The sequence below is a fragment of the Mya arenaria genome, chromosome 9, assembly GCF_026914265.1.
Source record: "Mya arenaria isolate MELC-2E11 chromosome 9, ASM2691426v1".
Lineage (NCBI taxonomy): Eukaryota > Metazoa > Mollusca > Bivalvia > Myida > Myidae > Mya > Mya arenaria.
Window position 1 is genome coordinate 29,231,901 of NC_069130.1, and position 20,619 is coordinate 29,252,519.

Genomic DNA, 20,619 nt, shown 5'->3' on the forward strand with positions numbered 1-20,619 from the left:
TACATTTAAGATTAAGGTTTAAAACTTTTAATAAATGAACAAAGAAAGGGCCAGCCCCAGGTTTAAATTTGACCCTCCAAAATGGAAGGGGATTAGTCAAAACACATAAGGGCATTTATTCCAGAGCGTTTTCCATTCAACAAGTTTTTTTTCTTTATCGATTAATGACATAAGTGAGCCATTTGTTGAACCGGGTGCGAATGTTTGCTGTGGGAACGATCTTCTGTGGGTACGAATTGCCTAAAGAAAATGCATCAACGCCCATTTGGGTTATGGACCGACATTTGTATGAAGGAAGGCATTGTGCAAAAGTTAAAACATTCTACTGATCATAAGAGCAACACGGAAGTCGCTAATTTCAAAGTCAGCGGGATGGACGCTTGGTTAAAGTGGATCCCACTCGATGCTGCAAACTCCTTTTGTTATGTGATCCCTTTTACGAACTTCTTCGTGTGAGTTTGGAGAACAATAATTAAAAATATTTTATAAAGAAGTCATGTTCTGTGTTCAATTAGCGCCAAATTGAATTTTGCAGCATTTCCAAGATCAAGCGTCGTCCCATGAATGTTTGAAAATTGAAGGTGACGTTTTCCGGTTCCCTGTGGGGGAACCATTACAACAAACCAAGGTTCAAGTTCCACACCATGCCAATAAAAATACCCTTTTTCCCCATTTGGTCAATATTACCTTCTTCTGATCTATAGATTGTTTCCGATGTTCCTTGTAATATATAGATTGCTGTTTTTTTTTGTTATCTATAAAAAGGTTAATGTTCTATCATCATCATCACCATCATCACCATCATCATCACCATCATCATCATCATCAGCAGCAGCATCATCATCTTCATCATCATCAGCAGCAGCAGCATCAACATCACCACAATCATTATTATCATCATCATCATCATCATCATCATCATCATCATCATCATCTTCATCTTCATCATCATCATCATCATCATCATCATCATCATCATCATCATCATCATCATCATCCCCAGTCCTCCTCATCATCGCCAGTTCTTCTCGTCCTCCTCATTGATTTATCTTCTTCCCTTTCTTTTACATCATTAATATCTTCGTTGTTTAATTCACACCCGCGAATTCATTTGACTAAAATGGTGTTTCCACGTCATCCGGTGCGGACATTTAGGGACATTGTCCAAAAAAGCTACATCATGATGCCTGGTTTCGCATAAAAATGTCATCGAGTACTTGGAAAACGCTAAACAAAACATTATGTACTAATAAAACATATTGATGTTACTTTAATGGTGTCAGTGTAATTTCGCGGCTCAAATAAATTATTAGGCAAAAGGTATAAAATGCTGCTCTATTTACAATCACATAGTCAAATAAACAATATATGGATGTGTCTAATTACGGTGAATAACCTCGTCGTGTTTACAAAACGTTGTGGTAGATCGATGCAAAAGTCTAGAACGGCGCCAGTCCAACAAGCTTGCGAGCCAAACTATATAATAATGTCATTTTTGTCAACCTCATTTTTGCAAAATATTGTCACTGTATGAAAAACAATACATTTAATGAACCCTAAAACAGCATTGCTCATAATTATACTGGACAGACATTTGAGGTTTTAAAGAAACCGTTTTCGTTTTCATGAATTCAAAGTTGATTAATTTGTATTTCCAGAAAAAAGTGTGCATTTTACTTGAATGACCATGCAAAATTATATTCTGTTAGTCTAAGCAAGACTGATGATCACGTTCTTATGTTTATTTGATGCAATTAAAGGCAATATGTGAAGTAAGCGAGTTATTCTATGCTATATAAGGAGTGCAGTTATTTGGCATAAACCATGTAAACTCTAGCTGTAATGTAAGGCTTACGGTAATCGCTCAATGAACGTCAACATCGTCGTCATATATTTCGTAAATATGCCGGCCACAGATATGACATCAAACAAGATAGCTGTCGTTTAAGGAAAAGAACCTTGTTTGTTGTAGTGACGTTTGGAAATAATCTGGCAGGGTCGCAATCTAGGGGCACGTTGTATTTCTGGTGAAAACAGATACATGTATACCATGTCCTGGTTGGATACATAGGTAACAACGACATACGATTAATATCAACATGATTCGGAATAATAAAGCTTAGTGTTGATCATTGGGCGTTCTTGTTCTATGCATCAAATAAAGACGACGTTGGACCAGACGTTTTGCTACTGCTGTGACCCCAAACATTTTGACGTTGAATAAGTACATAAAACATTAGTTTAACAACGACTGTGAAACAAGTTATTACAACAATATATTTAATCACTCTTTGGTACGATGTTACGCTAGAGTGTGGTCTTGTGTTGTGGGCGCACCTGAGTACCCGGAGGAAACCCACTTGTCCGGCTTGGTGTCCACAACCCAAACTCGCATTTGCCCAGTCCGGGAATCAAAAACAGGGGTCGCACTGGTGAGAAGCGAGTGCGCTGACCGGACAACATGGAACATTCAGAGAGTATCGCACAAAAGTGTTTAATCATTCTTAGTCAGAAAGCATGATTACCTTCCTCTTGTATTGACAAAACAGACAAACGTTATGCAAATGAACGTTAATATATTCCACCATCAATACTCCTACACGACGTCAATCAGAATAACAAGGTCGTGAATGCGGAAATGGGCCAGGTTGATTTATATGACCAGAAATGTGACTGCAACATTACCACTATTGATATTGAATTGTTACGCACACTCTTGGTCACAGTATTTAACATGAATGTACTATGCACCAGTCAATTGTAACAACGGCCCCTCCAGGTCCGGGGAATAGCGGGGACTTTGACTTTCGGTCTAGCCAAGCCCGGGTAAAACCCCCGCCCTGTGGGAGCGAACTGATGGTAAAATCCCTGCCAAATGCCCCCGCACCCTAGGGACCCTAAATAAGGCACAATCCCCGCTATATTTGGCGCGAATACAAAACCACCGCATTTACCCGGCACTGCGGGGTCACCGGGATGGTAAAAACACGGCCCATTTCCCCGGCTATCCCCGGTATTGCCTGGTGCATTACTACTATATAGTTTATTATTAACCTGCAAAGATTTGCATTTAAAATGAATGGCAATAATAAAAACATCCTTGCCCATCGAAATTCTGTAAGAACCAGTCAACCGCCACACTGTCAACTAGACCAGTCACAGTGCACAAGTTGAGAAATTACACTTGCTTATCAAGTTTTCCACAACGTAATAGTGGTTTTTAGAATTGTTTCATACATTATGATAGTCGATCAAATGCTTCTCAGAAATCGATAAACGATCGCAGAAACTAAGATAATTTTCCCATCACATTACGAAATTGATTTTTAGAGACAAGGAAGTATATAATGTCACCAAACTATACTTTATAATTGCATTCAATCAATATAATTCACACGTCAAATTAACGGTCGCCAAAAGAAATTATTGAAATGTCATTGTTTTGCTGATGTAATTAAAAATGACAACTATTTCGAATACGTTTCCTTTACGTGATTGACTGAATGTACTTGTAATTAATTGGTGATATTTTGAAAGGAAAACGGACATACAAAACAATAATTGATGTATTGACTATTCTAATTGAGAACAATAACAAACTACAAATAATTAAATGTGTTTGCATGCTTGTCACGTGATTGCCCATTCAAAGTAAAGTTCTAGAATTAGACGATTGGGCATGCAATGCCAAATTATCTTGAACATTCCTTTTACAACATAAAATCGGATGCCATATACAGTTTATAGGAAGGGTTTTCTCGAGGGGTAGAGGTGGGCTTTAATGGCGTTATCCCAAACAAAACAATGCAGAAGGTTAAAAAAGATTAAAATGACGTGTGCTCACAACGTTTTTTGCTCAATGTTGAGTTTTTGTCTTTTTCTAAAATAACTGAACAACAGCCGACTAAATTTATTTAAAACAGATATCAAACTAAATCTTAATTCTAAACGCTCAGAGCCTTTACGACCGTGCAATTAGATACCATTCATCTGCTGTACCGGTGCATGGGGCATTGTCGAAGCTTGCATTAGCCGTTTTCACAATTACAGCTAATGTACGGAACAACAATGACCAGTGTCCAGCTAACAATCGATGGCCTATCACCGACGTCTCCGGTCGTCGGCGGATGCGAGATTTTCCGCTGATAAAGAATCAACGGGTTTCGAGTGTCGCACCTGAAGAACAGTCCTAATTATTAGTTTCTACATTTTGCTGCTAGAAATTTGATTTTTGGACATTTATGCTAATTTGTGAATATTTTATTTTTATGTTGCAAGTGTCCATTTTCGCTTAATTTTTTAGATAAGAGGACATATTGCATTTCAATCCTTTTAACTCAACACCTTCTGATGCCGCGATGGTCATCTTAAAATGCAACAATAAAGGACTTTAGAAGACACAAAGAACTTCTGATGACCCTTTTTTCTAAATTAACGAGCATTTAATGACGACCTTGTTTACCTTGAATGATTGCTGCATCATTTGCAACGGTCTTCATATTTCACAAGAAGAAAGACAGAATCAATGACTTGTACTTATTTTCAGTACCTCTAATCATCTCCGGGGCGCATTCTCGTTGGGTACATATTTTGATACAGAAATAAGTTTTAAGTGCATGCGAATTAAACATTTAAACCTAAAGACATGTACTTTGGTCAAGTTAAATCTTAACACAATCACTCGTTGTCAACTTAACACTTAATTTAAAAGGCTAAGGGTGCGTTTTTGGTAAAGATGCAACAGGTTTTGACAACATTTCATTATCCGACTCAAACCATTAGACTTGCGCCTGTTACCCCTCGTTTGTGCGTAAACGCTATCATTAACAACTTAATTAGACAATTACAAAGTTATTTTTCGGCAATTCCTTTCCTGTAACTGTCAATTACGGTCGCGGGGTTGTTATATGAGGGGCGAGAAGATGATATTTAAGCGCTGCCTGTAGACAGTACAACCAGACAGACAGACGCACGGAACGATTTTATGCTTCCCTGGCTACCGGGCAAAAATATGGCCTGCCAAAAACGTGCATGTTACGCCAGATATAGTTCCTTTGTGGGCGCCAATTGCCTATTGATATGGTTCATAAAACCATCGCATCTCTGTAATTTTTGAATTTAAGTGCATTTTTAGACCCAGAACTGTCTACTAATTTATATCAAGAAGTTAGTGTGTGCATACCGCTGACAGTAGAACTTATGAACAGGTTCCAAATTATGGCAATGACCTGCAAAATATCTGGCAAGAACGCAATATTACAGTATTTAATAAGTAACTATTCTTTAATCGAGTGGAAAGGCATTTTCTCATGTTTTATTACTTTATTGCATATAACACAAAACAGTAAAGGCTGTACATTTCAGTCTCGGAAGGGATCATGAGTAAATAGTAAATTACAATTAAGTACCCAGGAGAGACGGGAAATGAAGCGCATTTCTGTTAATTTCGGTGAGATATCAAGATTTTCATTGTTCAAGTCCGGTTTAAAAATGACCATAAAAATAAAACATTTTTTATAGCCGATGATGATACCGATAATTCTACTTCGGGCCAGGTTTTAGACCGTTCCGTTTTCATTACAGCGCGGGGTACGGCACGGTATCACCTCCCGCCATATCTTGTGGATAATTCTGGTGGAACATAACGAACGGTCTAATTAAAATGCGCGAAAATAAAATGATTTTTAATAGAGTACAGTGCATGTAAATCAACATTATTATTCGCAATAAAGACGGTCATTGGAAACATTATTGTTGTTGGGCCGGTGTAAGATTTCAATCGCGAACAAACAAGAAACTGTCAAACTCGCGGGTTCAAGGGGCAGATATGCTGACAATAGGGACCTTTCGCCACTCGGCTCCCTGTCAGTAATATAATAATCTTTTATTGTTAAAATGAAAATTTTAAAACATTCGTTCCGTCCCCTTTGTTGTAGTTATTCTTTGATAATCACAAGAATGGCTATTGTATGAAAGGTCCGCGACTGTCGGAAATATGATTACCAAAGCAGTTGGTACATCCAAAAAGTAAGAAATTGAAATAGCATCTGAGTAAATTTTCGGAAACAACTATTATTATGTTTTTATTATATTTAAGAGCAGGTAAGAACGACAAGTTGCAAGTAGTCGGATCATCTCTAAAAGCCCAGTATCACTTAGAAGGAGATATTTGCGTATCTGTGACGAAATTGTCTTTAAGACCCAGTATCACTTACAGGTAAAACATGAGCGTATCTGTGACGGATAATCTTAAAAGGCCCAGACAGAGTGAAACACGTGCGTATTTGTGATAGCGATAAATGCATTGTATCATCCTTTGGGTTAGAAACGTCATCAAATGTTAAGAAAAGTCATTTGGATATGCGTATACGTTGATAAGTTTACATTACTAATGTTTACTGGGACTTTAAGGCACAGAAACCTTTGCCCATAAATGTATGAACATGTGCGGTTGCTCCATACTTTACAGATTTAGTATTATCTTAACACCGTTTTGATTTAAACCGTGTCAACGGGATGAGACGAAGTTTAAAACATCCCGAGCCACGACTTATTGGGGTTAATGAGAACCAAACACATCTGCAATTCCAATGAGGGTTCTTGGTTTGACATTTAGCCCGTAGCGAAGTGTCCGGTCCCTAATCCGACAATGACCAATGTCCACCCAGAATTTCACACCCTGTCGACCAAAGCCCCGCGACAGAGCCCGCGGAGTTGGAACGTTTATTCTCCTAGATCTATCATCCGTTATAAACCATCTTCTTTTTGGGAATTAAATGGAATATTAGCCCCAAAGGCCACCCTGGCGTGAAACTCGATTATCAGTAATAATTGACAACAATCGAGTCATTTATTCTATTTTCCATTTTCTACCATCCGCTAGAGGGCGTCTCATCTTACTTTCGTTTGTTTTCTGCGGTCCTTGTGCGTTTTCAATAAAAGTGCGTGAAAGCACGCGAGGGTGACCTCTAACCTCGACATTCCGCGCTGACCCGAGCGCGCGAGAGAAAGGTCACAGGTCACGCCTCTCAAAGTCAAAGGTGGGGAGATCATCATTTTGGAGCTTTGTCAAAGTTTGCGAGAGATAAAAACGTCATTAGTTTCCATCATTACACATTGTTCGTCCTGTTTTCCGTTCATTTATACATCCGTTTGAATCTTGATATCATTATTTAAATGACCTTGGTTTAACATATGCTAGTTATTTATAATTAAAACTTTATACACCCTTAAACTTGCATGGTGACCAAGAAGAACTTTGAACAGAATCAAAGTCATTGAAGTTTGCACAGGAACAGATCTAGCCATAAAAACATAGCACAGAGTCCAGCCACCAGTCCAAATTTTTTAATTGATTGATTATTTGAAACTACAATGTATGCCAATTTTATTATTTTTAATTTTTGTATATGATTTTCTGTTCAGAGAGATAAATGAGAACAAAGAGGACATCTTACCTAAAATGAACCACACATGGGTAGCAATAACAGTACTGGGATCCTCATTGAGAGGTAACGAAGAAGTACCCCTTGTGTGGTTGGCAAACAGTCCCCTTTTGTGGCTCGAACACGACATCGTGCATGGCTAGCAACAAGTATACTGGAATATATTTTAAAAGATCACGAAAAGAGTACCTCGGGTGGGGTTCGAACATACATCACGCATAGGTAGCAACAAGTACACTGGAGTATACGTTCAGACATCACGATAAAGTGTCAACTGTGGGGTTCGAACATACATCACGCATAGGTAGCAACAAGTATACTGGAGAATACATTCAGACATCACGATAAAGTACCTGTGGGGTTAGAACAAGACGGTAAAGGCACACCAGTTGGTGAAACGGGGCCAAGCCAAAACATTGACTTTAAAGATGACCTTTCATTAGTCACGAGTTAATGGTCACTTCTACGAACTATATGAAGATGCAAGTATTTGATACAGTGTAATAAATTTTCTCCATTGAATAGTTACTTATGTAGTCCATAATTATATTGTTTAAGGCATTAAGGTGATTTATCTTGCAAACTCCTGATTTAATTTTACATCATTTTGCAATTACAAGGAAACGAGGATGATAACAATCGAAACCTCACTCTGCTTATCAGCTTATAGAGTTGACAGAAATAATACATGAACAGAAACATTTAAGCCGTTTTATTTTAAAACGTTTTTATTCTTTATTGCTAAAGTTAAGGCACGAAAACGAAAGAACATTATACAACATCACGAGAACATTATACAACATCACAAGAACATTATACAACAACACGAGAACATTATACAACAGCACGAGGACATAGCACAACAGCACCAGAACATTATACAACAGCACGAGGACATAGCACAACAGCACCAGAACATTATACAACAGCACGAGGACATAGTACAACAGCACCAGAACATTATACAACAGCACGAGGACATAGCACAACAGCACCAGAACATTATACAACATCACCAGAACATTATACAACATCACGAGAACATTATACAACATCACCAGAACATTATACAACATCACCAGAACATTATACAACATCACGAGAACATTATACAACATCACGAGAACATTATACAACAGCACGAGAACATTATACAACAACACGAGAACATTATACAACAGCACGAGGACATAGCACAACAGCACCAGAACATTATACAACAGCACGAGGACATAGCACAACAGCACGAGGACATAGCACAACAGCACCAGAACATTATACAACAGCACGAGGACATAGCACAACACCACCAGAATATTATACAACAGCACGAGGACATAGCACAACAGCACCAGAACATTATACAACAACACGAGGACATAGCAAAACAGCACCAGAACATTATAGAACACCACGAGGACATAGCACAACAGCACCAGAACATTATACAACAGCACCATAACATTATACAACAGCACGAGGACATAGCACAACAGCACCAGAACAATATACAACAGCACGAGGACATAGCACAACAGCACCAAAACATTATACAACAGCACCAGAACATTATACAATAGCACGAGGACATAGCACAACAGCACCAGAACATTATACAACGGCACCAGAACATTATACAACAGCACGAGGACATAGCACAACAGCACCAGAACATTATACAACAGCACGAGGACATAGCACAACAGCACCAGAACATTATACAACAGCACGAGGACATAGCACAACAGCACCAGAACATTATACAACAGCACCATAACATTATACAACAGCACGAGGACATAGCACAACAGCACCAGAACATTATACAACAGCACGAGGACATAGCACAACAACACGAGAACATTATACAACAACACCAGAACATTATACAACAGCACGAGGACATAGCACAACAGCACCAGAACATTATACAACAGCACCATAACATTATACAACAGCACGAGGACATAGCACAACAGCACCAGAACATAATACAACAGCACGAGGACATAGCACAACAGCACCAGAACATTATACAACAGCAACAGAACATTATACAACAGCACGAGGACATAGCACAACAGCACCAGAGCATTATACAACAGCACCAGAACATTATACAACAGCACGAGAACATAGCACAACAGCACCAGAACATTATACAACAGCACCAGAACAATATACAACAGCACGAGGACATAGCACAACAGCACCAGAACATTATACAACAGCACCAGAACATTATACAATAGCACGAGGACATAGCACAACAGCACCAGAACATTTTACAACAGCACCAGAACATTATACAACAGCACGAGGACATAGCACAACAGCACCAGAACATTATACAACAGCACGAGGACATAGCAAAACAGCACCAAAACATTATACAACAGCACGAGGACATAGCACAACAGCACCAGAACATTTTACAACAGCACGAGGACATAGCACAACAGCACCAGAACATTATACAACAGCACGAGGACATAGCACAACAGCACCAAAACATTATACAACAGCACGAGGACATAGCACAACAGCACCAGAACATTATACAACAGCACGAGGACATAGCACAACAGCACCAGAACATTATACAACAGCACGAGGACATAGCACAACACCACCAGAATATTATACAACAGCACGAGGACATAGCACAACAGCACCAGAACATTATACAACAGCACGAGGACATAGCACAACAGCACCAGAACATTATACAACAGCACCAGAACATTATACAACAGCACGAGGACATAGCACAACAACACCAAAACATTATACAACAGCACGAGGACATAGCACAACAGCACCAGAACATTATACAACAGCACGAGGACATAGCACAACAGCACCAAACATTATACAACAGCACGAGGACATAGCACAACAGCACCAGAACATTATACAACAACACGAGAACATTATACAACAGCACCAGAACATTATACAACAGCACCAGAACATTATACAACAGCACGAGGACATAGCACAACAGCACCAGAACATTATACAACAACACGAGGACATAGCACAACAACACCAGAACATTATACAACAACACCAGAACATTATACAACAGCACGAGGACATAGCACAACAGCACCAGAACATTATACAACAGCACGAGGACATAGCACAACAGCACCAGAACTTTATACAACAGCACGAGGACATAGCACAACAGCACCAGAACATTTTACAACAGCACGAGGACATAGCACAACAGCACCAGAACATTATACAACAGCACGAGGACATAGCACAACAGCACCAGAACATTATACAACAGCATGAGGACATAGCACAACAGCACCAGAACATTATACAACAGCACGAGGACATAGCACAACAGCACCAGAACATTATACAACAGCACGAGGACATAGCACAACACCACCAGAATATTATACAACAGCACGAGGACATAGCACAACAGCACCAGAACATTATACAACAGCACGAGGACATAGCACAACAGCACCAGAACATTATACAACAGCACGAGGACATAGCACAACAACACCAAAACATTATACAACAGCACGAGGACATAGCACAACAGCACCAGAACATTATACAACAGCACGAGGACATAGCACAACAACACCAAAACATTATACAACAGCACGAGGACATAGCACAACAGCACCAGAACATTATACAACAGCACGAGGACATAGCACAACAGCACCAAAACATTATACAACAGCACGAGGACATAGCACAACAGCACCAGAACATTATAAAACAACACGAGAACATTATACAACAGCACCAGAACATTATACAACAGCACCAGAACATTATACAACAGCACGAGGACATAGCACAACAGCACCAGAACATTATACAACAACACGAGGACATAGCACAACAACACGAGAACATTATACAACAACACCAGAACATTATACAACAGCACGAGGACATAGCACAACAGCACCAGAACATTATACAACAGCACGAGGACATAGCACAACAGCACCAGAACATTATACAACAGCACCAGAACAATATACAACAGCACGAGGACATAGCACAACAGCACCAGAACATTATACAACAGCACCAGAACATTATACAACAGCACCAGAACATTATACAACAGCACGAGGACATAGCACAACAGCATCAGAACATTATACAACAGCACCATAACATTATACAACAGCATGAGGACATAGCACAACAGCACCAGAACATTATACAACAGCACGAGGACATAGCACAACAGCACCAGAACATTATACAACAGCACGAGGACATAGCACAACACCACCAGAATATTATACAACAGCACGAGGACAAAGCACAACAGCACCAGAACATTATACAACAGCACGAGGACATAGCACAACAGCACCAGAACATTATACAACAACAACAGAACATTATACAACAGCACGAGGACATAGCACAACAACACCAAAACATTATACAACAGCACGAGGACATAGCACAACAGCACCAGAACATTATACAACAGCACGAGGACATAGCACAACAGCACCAAAACTTTATACAACAGCACGAGGACATAGCACAACAGCACCAGAATATTATACAACAACACGAGAACATTATACAACAGCACCAGAACATCATACAACAGCACCAGAACATTATACAACAGCACGAGGACATAGCACAACAGCACCAGAAAACATTTAACAACAACACGAGGACTAGCACAACAGCACCAGAACATTATACAACAACACGAGAACATTATACAACAGCACGAGGACATAGCACAACAGCACCAGAACATTATTCAACAACACGAGGACATAGCACAACAGCACCAGAACATTATACAACAGCACGAGGACATAGCACAAACGCACCAGAACATTATACAACAGCAACAGAACAGTATACAACAGCACCAGAACATTATACAACAGCACGAGGACATAGCACAACAGCACCAGAACATTATACAACAGCACGAGAACATTATACAACAGCACCAGAACATTATACAACAGCACCAGAACATTATACAACAGCACGAGGACATAGCACAACAGCACCAGAACATTATACAACAACACGAGAACATTATACAACAGCAGTAGAACATTATACAACAGCACCAGAACATTATACAACAGCACCAGAACATTATACAACAGCACCAGAACATTATACAACAGCACGAGGACATAGCACAACAGCACCAGAACATTATACAACAGCACGAGAACATTATACAACAGCAGTAGAACATTATACAACAGCACGTAAACATTATACAACAGCAGGGGAACATTATACAACAACACGTAGACATTATACAACAGCACGTAGACATTATACAACAGCACGAGAACATTATACAACAGCACGAGAACATTATACAACAGCACGTAGACATTATACAACAGCACGAGAACATTATACAACAGCACGTAACATTATACAACAGCAGGGGAACACTATACAACAGCACGTAGACATTATACAACAGCAGGGAAACATTATACAACAGCACGTAGACATTATACAACAGCAGGAGAACATTATACAACAGCACGTAGACATTATAGAACAGCATGTAGACATTTTACAACAGCACGAGAACATTATACAACAGCAGGGGAACATTTAACAACAGCACGAGAACATTACACAACAGTACGAGAACATTATACAACAACACGAGGACATTATACAACAGCACGAGGACATTATACAACAGCACGAGAACATTAAACATCAACATGAGGACATTATACAACAGTACGAGAACATTATACAACAGCACGAGGACATTATACAACAGCACTATACAACAGCACGAGGACATTATACAACAGCAAGAGAACATTATACAACAGCACGAGGATATTATACAACAGCACGAGAACATTTACAACAGAATACGTTTAATCAGTATACCATACAGTATCGCAGTAGGTTTCTATGAAAGCGATTATTCGTATAATCGTATAATTGTATATTTTGAAGATGTGATCACATTTTGATATTATGTGACAACACGTGATGTGGTGGACTTGTTTTATGTCGGCTTGGTGAACACGTTATATCACGTTCTGTTGCCAAAGTCATATCGACTTGTCCACTTCTTAAGTAGGTAATTCAACATTATATTTTTCGAAAGAAGACTAGTCGACAAGATGAGACATGATTTACGCTTCCATACGTTACTGATTGCTTTGTGTTCAAATTCAACAAGATGGTGGTAGAATGGGAAATTTGCTTAGAAAATAACGGTGCAATTGATGGCATTTAATGGTGTGAGAAGTTTAGGTCCGAATTTTATTTTAACCTTATATCGAATCCGTGGTACAGTTCTTTACTTTTTTAATATGTGTTTCTGGATGTTTGCCGTGGTACAGTTCTTTACTTTTTTAATATGTGTTTCTGGATGTTTCCATACATCACTATTAAACTTGCATTGCAAACGTTTGCTTTTTGTCAATTATCGAAACTGTCGCAGGTTTCCATTACTGTTCCTTGCCCTAGGTCGAACCATTTCTTGAAGTAATTAACTTTCGCGCAGTTTCGAACACTTCCGTTTAATTGCGTACCTTTCACTTTATTTACACTCGGAACACCTTCGCCTTTCACCTGATGAAAAAATCAGAAGTTTGTTTAGTTTCAAGTTAATCTGATCCATAGGGATCAAAATTGATCCTTTTACAAACAAAACCATAATTGGCTTATAATTTCAAGTATGTTACAATAAAATAGGTGTTTATTAGGGTTGCTGCAATGTCAACAAGGGACATACTGAGCCGTACCGGCATATGTCACGATGTTTGAGCTACTGGTAAATTGACTGTATCCGACCGTAGTCTTTTAAAAGGAACTGTTGGTAAATGGTTTAAATGTATTTACACAGGAAGCCCCTTTCCGGGCAGAGGGAGGGTCGGCCCGGGCCGGGGCGCGTGTAGGGTTACGTGACATTGAGGTCAAGATGTTTGTTCGCCGGACTAGTGGCGTTCTTCGCGAATGTACGCCCGGGACTGACAATCTTTGGTTAATTATGTGATTACATGTAATTCAATTCAAACATCGTGTACATATGTCGAAGTAAATGCGCAAACATGAACTTAAATTAAGAAAGAGAAAATGAACTTCACTTGTGATACAAGTATACTATGGGCAAAATGTAGCTGAGACTTAGATATGTACGTCATGCGGTGTGCACATATTCTTTATTGCACCGACAAAATGACACTAGTGTTTGAAACGTAGTACCTTTTTTATTTTCGAATATTTTTAACATCTTAGTGACTTGAAGTCCCGCGGTGCAATCAATTTTCTTTATTTTTATGTACAGCAATACATATTTGATACAAGTAATAAAACTGCCGTCAAAAATCTTAATTTCTTCTATTGATCTATCACTTCTACAGACGCAGTTCTCCTATGATTGTCACGTCCAATATTAGTTGCTATCGTATTATGTTTACAGAGGGCCAAAGGTGCGGTGCAATAAAATTATAACAAAATACCCCGCATGCATCGCACGTGTGCGCGCATGCTCCTTAAAAGATTAGAGGATATCCGAAATGTCCGACTCAATACAGAATTGTTCGTGTTAGTGGGTTGATCTGGGCAAGGGTCACTGTTTTAGGGCTAAGTTTGAGCTCGGGTCAGTTTTGTTGAGGCCACAATGTCAGGTTACCCGAGCATTTTGTCAAGGGTCATACAAATCATTGGTGAACTAGCATGATAAGGCAATTCCGACAAATATATAGTTCCATTGATCAAAGGCTACACTAAAGATTTCTAAATTAAACTTTATCAATAGGAAAAGGCCTTAAATGGAAACTTTCACGTTGATTTATGACTACTAAATGTTTCATTGATGAAAATCGAACTAAATAATCAGTTTCTATTATAAATAAATGTCAAAGCGGTCTGTTTGAAGTGTTGCTGATTTAGGACCACTGCAAACTACCGGAGTCCAACTTCATTCTATTTCGCTACATTGATTTATTTTAAAATAATAATTATATTAACAGCACTCCCTGCTTTACGTCTTTACTAATCTCTATTGTTAAATTGTTTTGCGCTGTGTTTCAAACCATTGCAGATGATAGACATATAGACGAATATGAGATGTATAGTTTCAGCCTAGATTGAATTTCTTTAAGTTCTTTTACGAGCAACAAATTAATGACTAAACAATATTTTATTTATCCATTGATGAACGTTACTATTAAAAAAAAAACATAACATGGCTGCACTGAATGGTCTAGTTAACTTTCAAAGGCGGAGGAAGGAACTACAAACATAAATAAATTGTAAATTTGTCGAAACATTTTTGTACATCCGCCTGTCAAGATGGCCCTATCTATGCGCCCGGGGCTCCACAGCGGGACAAGGCACTCGCACGACAATTGCACCGTAATAAATCGACATTTTTATAATTGATAAATCACATCAACAGTGGGAAAAGTAAACACAATCTGGAGAGAAACACTGATATCTACCTATTTACATACTCGCGCGTGCTAGACAGCGTTGTGTACATAATATCACGTGGCTTTAATCTTATTGACATACAGGTCATGTGACCTATACGAATCGAATTTTGTTTGCTTTTCCCAGGGTTTGGGCTAGCAAAATGGCCCGAGAATTTTCCGTTGTAAGGTGTCTGTAATCCGACAAAATCTCTTTCGTAGTTTTCTCAAACATTTTGAAGTGTCCCGGTGTTTCCTTGTTTTTGTGACCGCATATTAAACGAACACCTGAAAGGGATCAAAGTATCCCTGTTAACAGACATGTTTGCGTCCAAAGACTCTTAAAAATGCAGAACACTCAACCAAACCCATATTATGAGTGTTTGGTGTACACAAATAAGCGAATTAGTCATGGAAAAGAAAATCGCTGGGATTAGGAATTGTACAATTTAATTCAGTAATTGAATGATTAAAATATTTCTTTTTCGCAAATTCTAAAATATGGGTAATACGAGATTTAAGATAATGCAATAAAACATTTAAAGAAAGCATATCATGCATCTAAGGTTTTAGCTAGAGATTTATGGCAGGGTGCTGCACCCTGTACTTTTTGGAAGCACCCTTCTGCCCTCATGGAATGTGCATCCTCCTGCCTTCAAAAACTTAAATGATTAAAATAATAAAGCATTTTGTTTTGTTTTGATCGAAACTTGAAATGTGATTAAGAATACAAATAAACGTTACACATTTCGTAGTTGAAACGAAACATTACTTCACATTAACACAATTTCCAATAATGTTTATGAAAATTATAATGCCTTAAACATTCACTGCCATATACAATGTGCCCTTTTGTCCCTGTCCCTTTTTAAAACCCGGCTAACCTAGATAACCGGAAACTACTTCACAAGAAAAAGCGGTCATACGGATACAGTTCTGATGGTACCATGGGAAAATTTGGATTTTAATTTCTACCAAATTATTTATTACGCAAAATCCTTTTAAATGATATTCAAATATGTTTTCACGGCCTTTTTCCCTACCATTGATTTACATTCCAGATTACCGGCGATATTACAGGCCAGTTGAGTTTCCCACGGATTTAAAAGCGGTGCGGTCACAGTTTAAACATCTTGACAATGGCCCTGAGTCATTTCCTATCGCATCTAATATTTCCTTATGACAATATGTTCATATCATGTCGCGAGTGAATAAATAATAAAATGACGAAAGCCCATCTTGCAATGACGATTAAATCATTGGGTATGATAATGAAAACCACTGCACACAATTCGGATGGATATGTACAAACTTTCTCACGGTTTCAAGTTGTTCTTTACATCTGCCGGTCGATCCACACGCGAGTTAATGATTCGATACAAACACATTTCAACAGTCCTATTACAATCATTACAAGTAATTTATTTTGATATTAAGCACATAAAGATAAATAGAAAATGGTAAAACGCAATCGGATTGTAATGTGTTTAGGCCTTGAAACGATCCCATTTAAGAACGTTTATTTATTAGTTACCTTTTTGATATTCTACCAAAGCACGCACGCACACACGCACACACGCACACACACACACACACACACACACACACACGAACGCGCCCCAACATTCACACGAACGCACCCCGGTCACACACACACACACACACACACACACACACACACACACACACACAAACACGCACACACACATACAAATACACACACACAAACACACACATTCAGACGAACGCACCCCCGTCACACCAACGCATCGCGCCCCCCCCCCCCCACAAACACACACCACACACACACACAGTCACACGAACGTACCCCCACCCCCACACACTACGCGTTAACACTCAAACATAAAATCAATGACCTACGCTGATATTTATTACACGTAACGTTTAATGTCTACAGCACTTAAATAATATGAATGTTAATCTTAAAAAAAAATACGTCGCTATGTGAATTATGTAAACAATGAGTGCAGCCATTGAATTGAAGAAATCGAAGCCATATTGGCCTTACGGTAAAATCTCACGTTAGAGAATTTTCGAGAAATATCCGAGATTATTGATGAACAATTCAACAATTCTTATCACACGATCTATATGTCCGTCTGCTACCAACGTCTGTAAACTGACATCAAATTGTATAGGAATGCCTGCAAACACATACATGAATTTCATTAACAGCAATTATTCTTTCAAATTCCGTCATTTCTACAAGTGTCACCACACATTTAATACTCGGCACGTGCGGACCGCAAGGAAAATGGCCTCGCTTCCGTTGTGGGCGGTGTCATTTAAACTGACACGCACGAGAACAATAAATTGCTATTCTAACATCGATTTTCCCGTTATGACACCAGCGAGGACGCTGTAATAGAATGCCTTCACATTATATGCCAAACAAACGAAATTCCGTTGCTTTGACTGAAATTTCCTTGTTTTACAACATTATAATCAAATAATCAACTCGATCACCTTTTCTATCGGAATTTGTCACTGTGCACCTGTTCATAAGTGCGTTTGTTTCCCTGAATATGCACATTAACATTTGACACGAATGCCACGTGCAAAAGGAAACTTAAAGGAAGATATTCATTTTAGTTTTAGTTTAGAATTTGTTTAAAGAACGATACCTTTTAGATTTGTTTTCTTCAAATATGTGTTCTTTTTCCATGTTAATGGAATTTAAGAACCTTCGGCACTGCAGCATTAATATTTAGCCGAAAATTACACCGTTTTCTGTCCAAGTTCTTGCAACCCGATGCTCTTCGCCAGATACTATGGCAACATACATAGTTGTGCCGCATACTCATGCAACAGTCAATTCAGTAACCACGCCCCCCCTCCCCCCAAGGTCCGGGTGTATACCGAGGATAGTCGGGGGAATGGGCCGTGTTTTTACCTGTCAGGTGGCCCCGCAGTGCCGGTGTATGCTGTTGTTTTGTCTTCGCGCTAAAAATAGCGGGGAATGGGCCTAACCAAGGTTCCTCGGGTGCGGGGTCATTTGACGGTTTTTTTACCAGCAGTTCGTCCCCGCAAGACGAAGATTTAACCCGGGCTTGGCTGGACCGAAAGTCAAAGTCCCCGCTATTCCCCGGACCTTTGGGGCCGTGGCTACAATTGACTGGTGCTTTACGAAATCGCCCATAAGTCTGGAACATTGGGGATGGACACGATGAACGTTGGTAAATGGATCCTTGTCTATTTTCCAGTTTTGTCTTTAAAATTTGCCGACGCTGATAAGCCAAAGGCGTAGTTATGTAATGGTTTCTAATAATACCAGAGCACATGTTTTTGGCCATTCCAAGCAGATATAATACATTATACGAAATTTTAATGTATCCATGTACGCTGGACTTTATAAACTATTACAGGAACAATCAGAAACATGAAATACTGTAAATACTATGCACAACCAATGTTACTATTCGTGTTACATAAAAACTACTCGGTGATTGTATAACATACACGTTTATATATAAATATATATGCTGAATTAAACAATAAAAATAGCTTTCCTTTCGATACCACTTTTGTGTACTGCATTTGGCACAGCATGAAGAACAGTGTAGTAGTACGAAATGCGCTGTGTATGGTCCAAGGGAAGTTACCGCAATTTTGCCTGCATTTCATGACATACTCGTACAGAATACAACTTAAATATACTTATAACATTGGTACAATCAATAAAAAGTTATATTTTACCTCTGTTTTTTTACATGAAATTCTATGTAATAACACATTTGATTGGACACAATCTAAATTATATCAGGGTTAGATTTTTCCATACAAAGACTGTGCCGGTACACCGGTATATCTGGAAGGGTTAATTTAGCATAATCATTGTGCAAAAACAAAAACAGTTGTTCTGGAATCGAATGCAGTTGATTACACAAAGTACGTTATACAGAATTCAACTGCATGGTTTATCCGTTGGGCTAGATTCTTGCCGTCTTTGGGGACTTTTATATGTTTATCACACATACTTAATTAAATTTGCAATGATTGCAATAAAATCAAGCAATACACTCTAGTTTAAATAAACAGCAAACTTGCTTTGGTTAAAAAACACAAACTTTGGAGTTGTTCAAAGTGTTAGAGTAGCTATAAGTTTATATTGCATATTTGGGATCATGACAGCAGTTCAATTTTGTCATGTTTCAAAAAATTGTAGGCCCAGGCCAACAAGGCCTATACGTAGCTACGCCACTGCTGAGGTGTTAACGTGCTATATGCACTGCAAAGAAGCACATGTTGATGTCTATATGACTGTAATGTCACAGACACTGTCACGGTAATGGCTAATGAGCAGCATAACTGTGTGACACTTTTTAATGCCTCTTTATGACAATGCGCAGCATCACTGTTTGGCGTATTCTGATGCGCATATATGACAATGTGCATCATAACTGTGTGACGCATTATGTACAATGCCGCACATCGGACAGAAAGGATCATACCACATACTTTTATAGGCTACGATCGGTTTCATGATGTACCCTCATTTGTCATTTGTTCAACAGCTATTTTTCATTTTGAGATTCTGGGAAGAAATTTTTATTCAACATTGAACAATTTTTCTACTAAAAATTAAGAAAAAATGCTCCCAACGTGGGGCTCGAACCCACGACCCCGAGATTAAGAGTCTCGTGCTCTACCGACTGAGCTAGCCGGGATACATACTAGTAACGTTATGTTTGTTAATATAA

At 38.9% G+C, this 20,619-nt stretch overlaps 1 protein-coding gene and 1 non-coding gene across 2 annotated transcripts; one reads left to right on the forward strand and one right to left on the reverse strand.

Moving 5' to 3' along the window:
* The first annotated feature begins 6,649 nt into the window (after positions 1–6,649).
* On the forward strand, positions 6,650–14,380 carry LOC128245924 (Golgi integral membrane protein 4-like). Its single transcript, XM_052964145.1, has 6 exons — positions 6,650–6,721; positions 8,291–8,386; positions 8,627–8,974; positions 9,698–10,150; positions 10,411–10,955; positions 14,329–14,380. Exons 1-6 carry the CDS (start codon positions 6,650–6,652, stop codon positions 14,378–14,380), a joined length of 1,566 nt encoding a protein of 521 aa, XP_052820105.1.
* Positions 14,381–20,513: 6,133 nt separating this feature from the next.
* Positions 20,514–20,586, reverse strand: Trnak-cuu (transfer RNA lysine (anticodon CUU)). The gene has a single exon. It is a non-coding gene; the product is annotated as a tRNA-Lys (tRNA).
* Between the last annotated feature and the right edge of the window lie 33 nt (positions 20,587–20,619).

Bases quoted from the DNA above. Each gene is read 5' to 3' on its own strand.
- LOC128245924 (XM_052964145.1), top strand. From the start codon at position 6,650: ATGACCAATGTCCACCCAGAATTTCACACCCTGTCGACCAAAGCCCCG. The intron at 6,722-8,290 runs GTTTATTCTCCT...ATTATACAACAG, and splicing joins AGAGCCCGCGGAGTTGGAAC to CACGAGGACATAGCACAACA. The intron at 10,956-14,328 runs GCACGAGGACAT...GTATTTACACAG, and splicing joins CACCAGAACATTATACAACA to GAAGCCCCTTTCCGGGCAGA.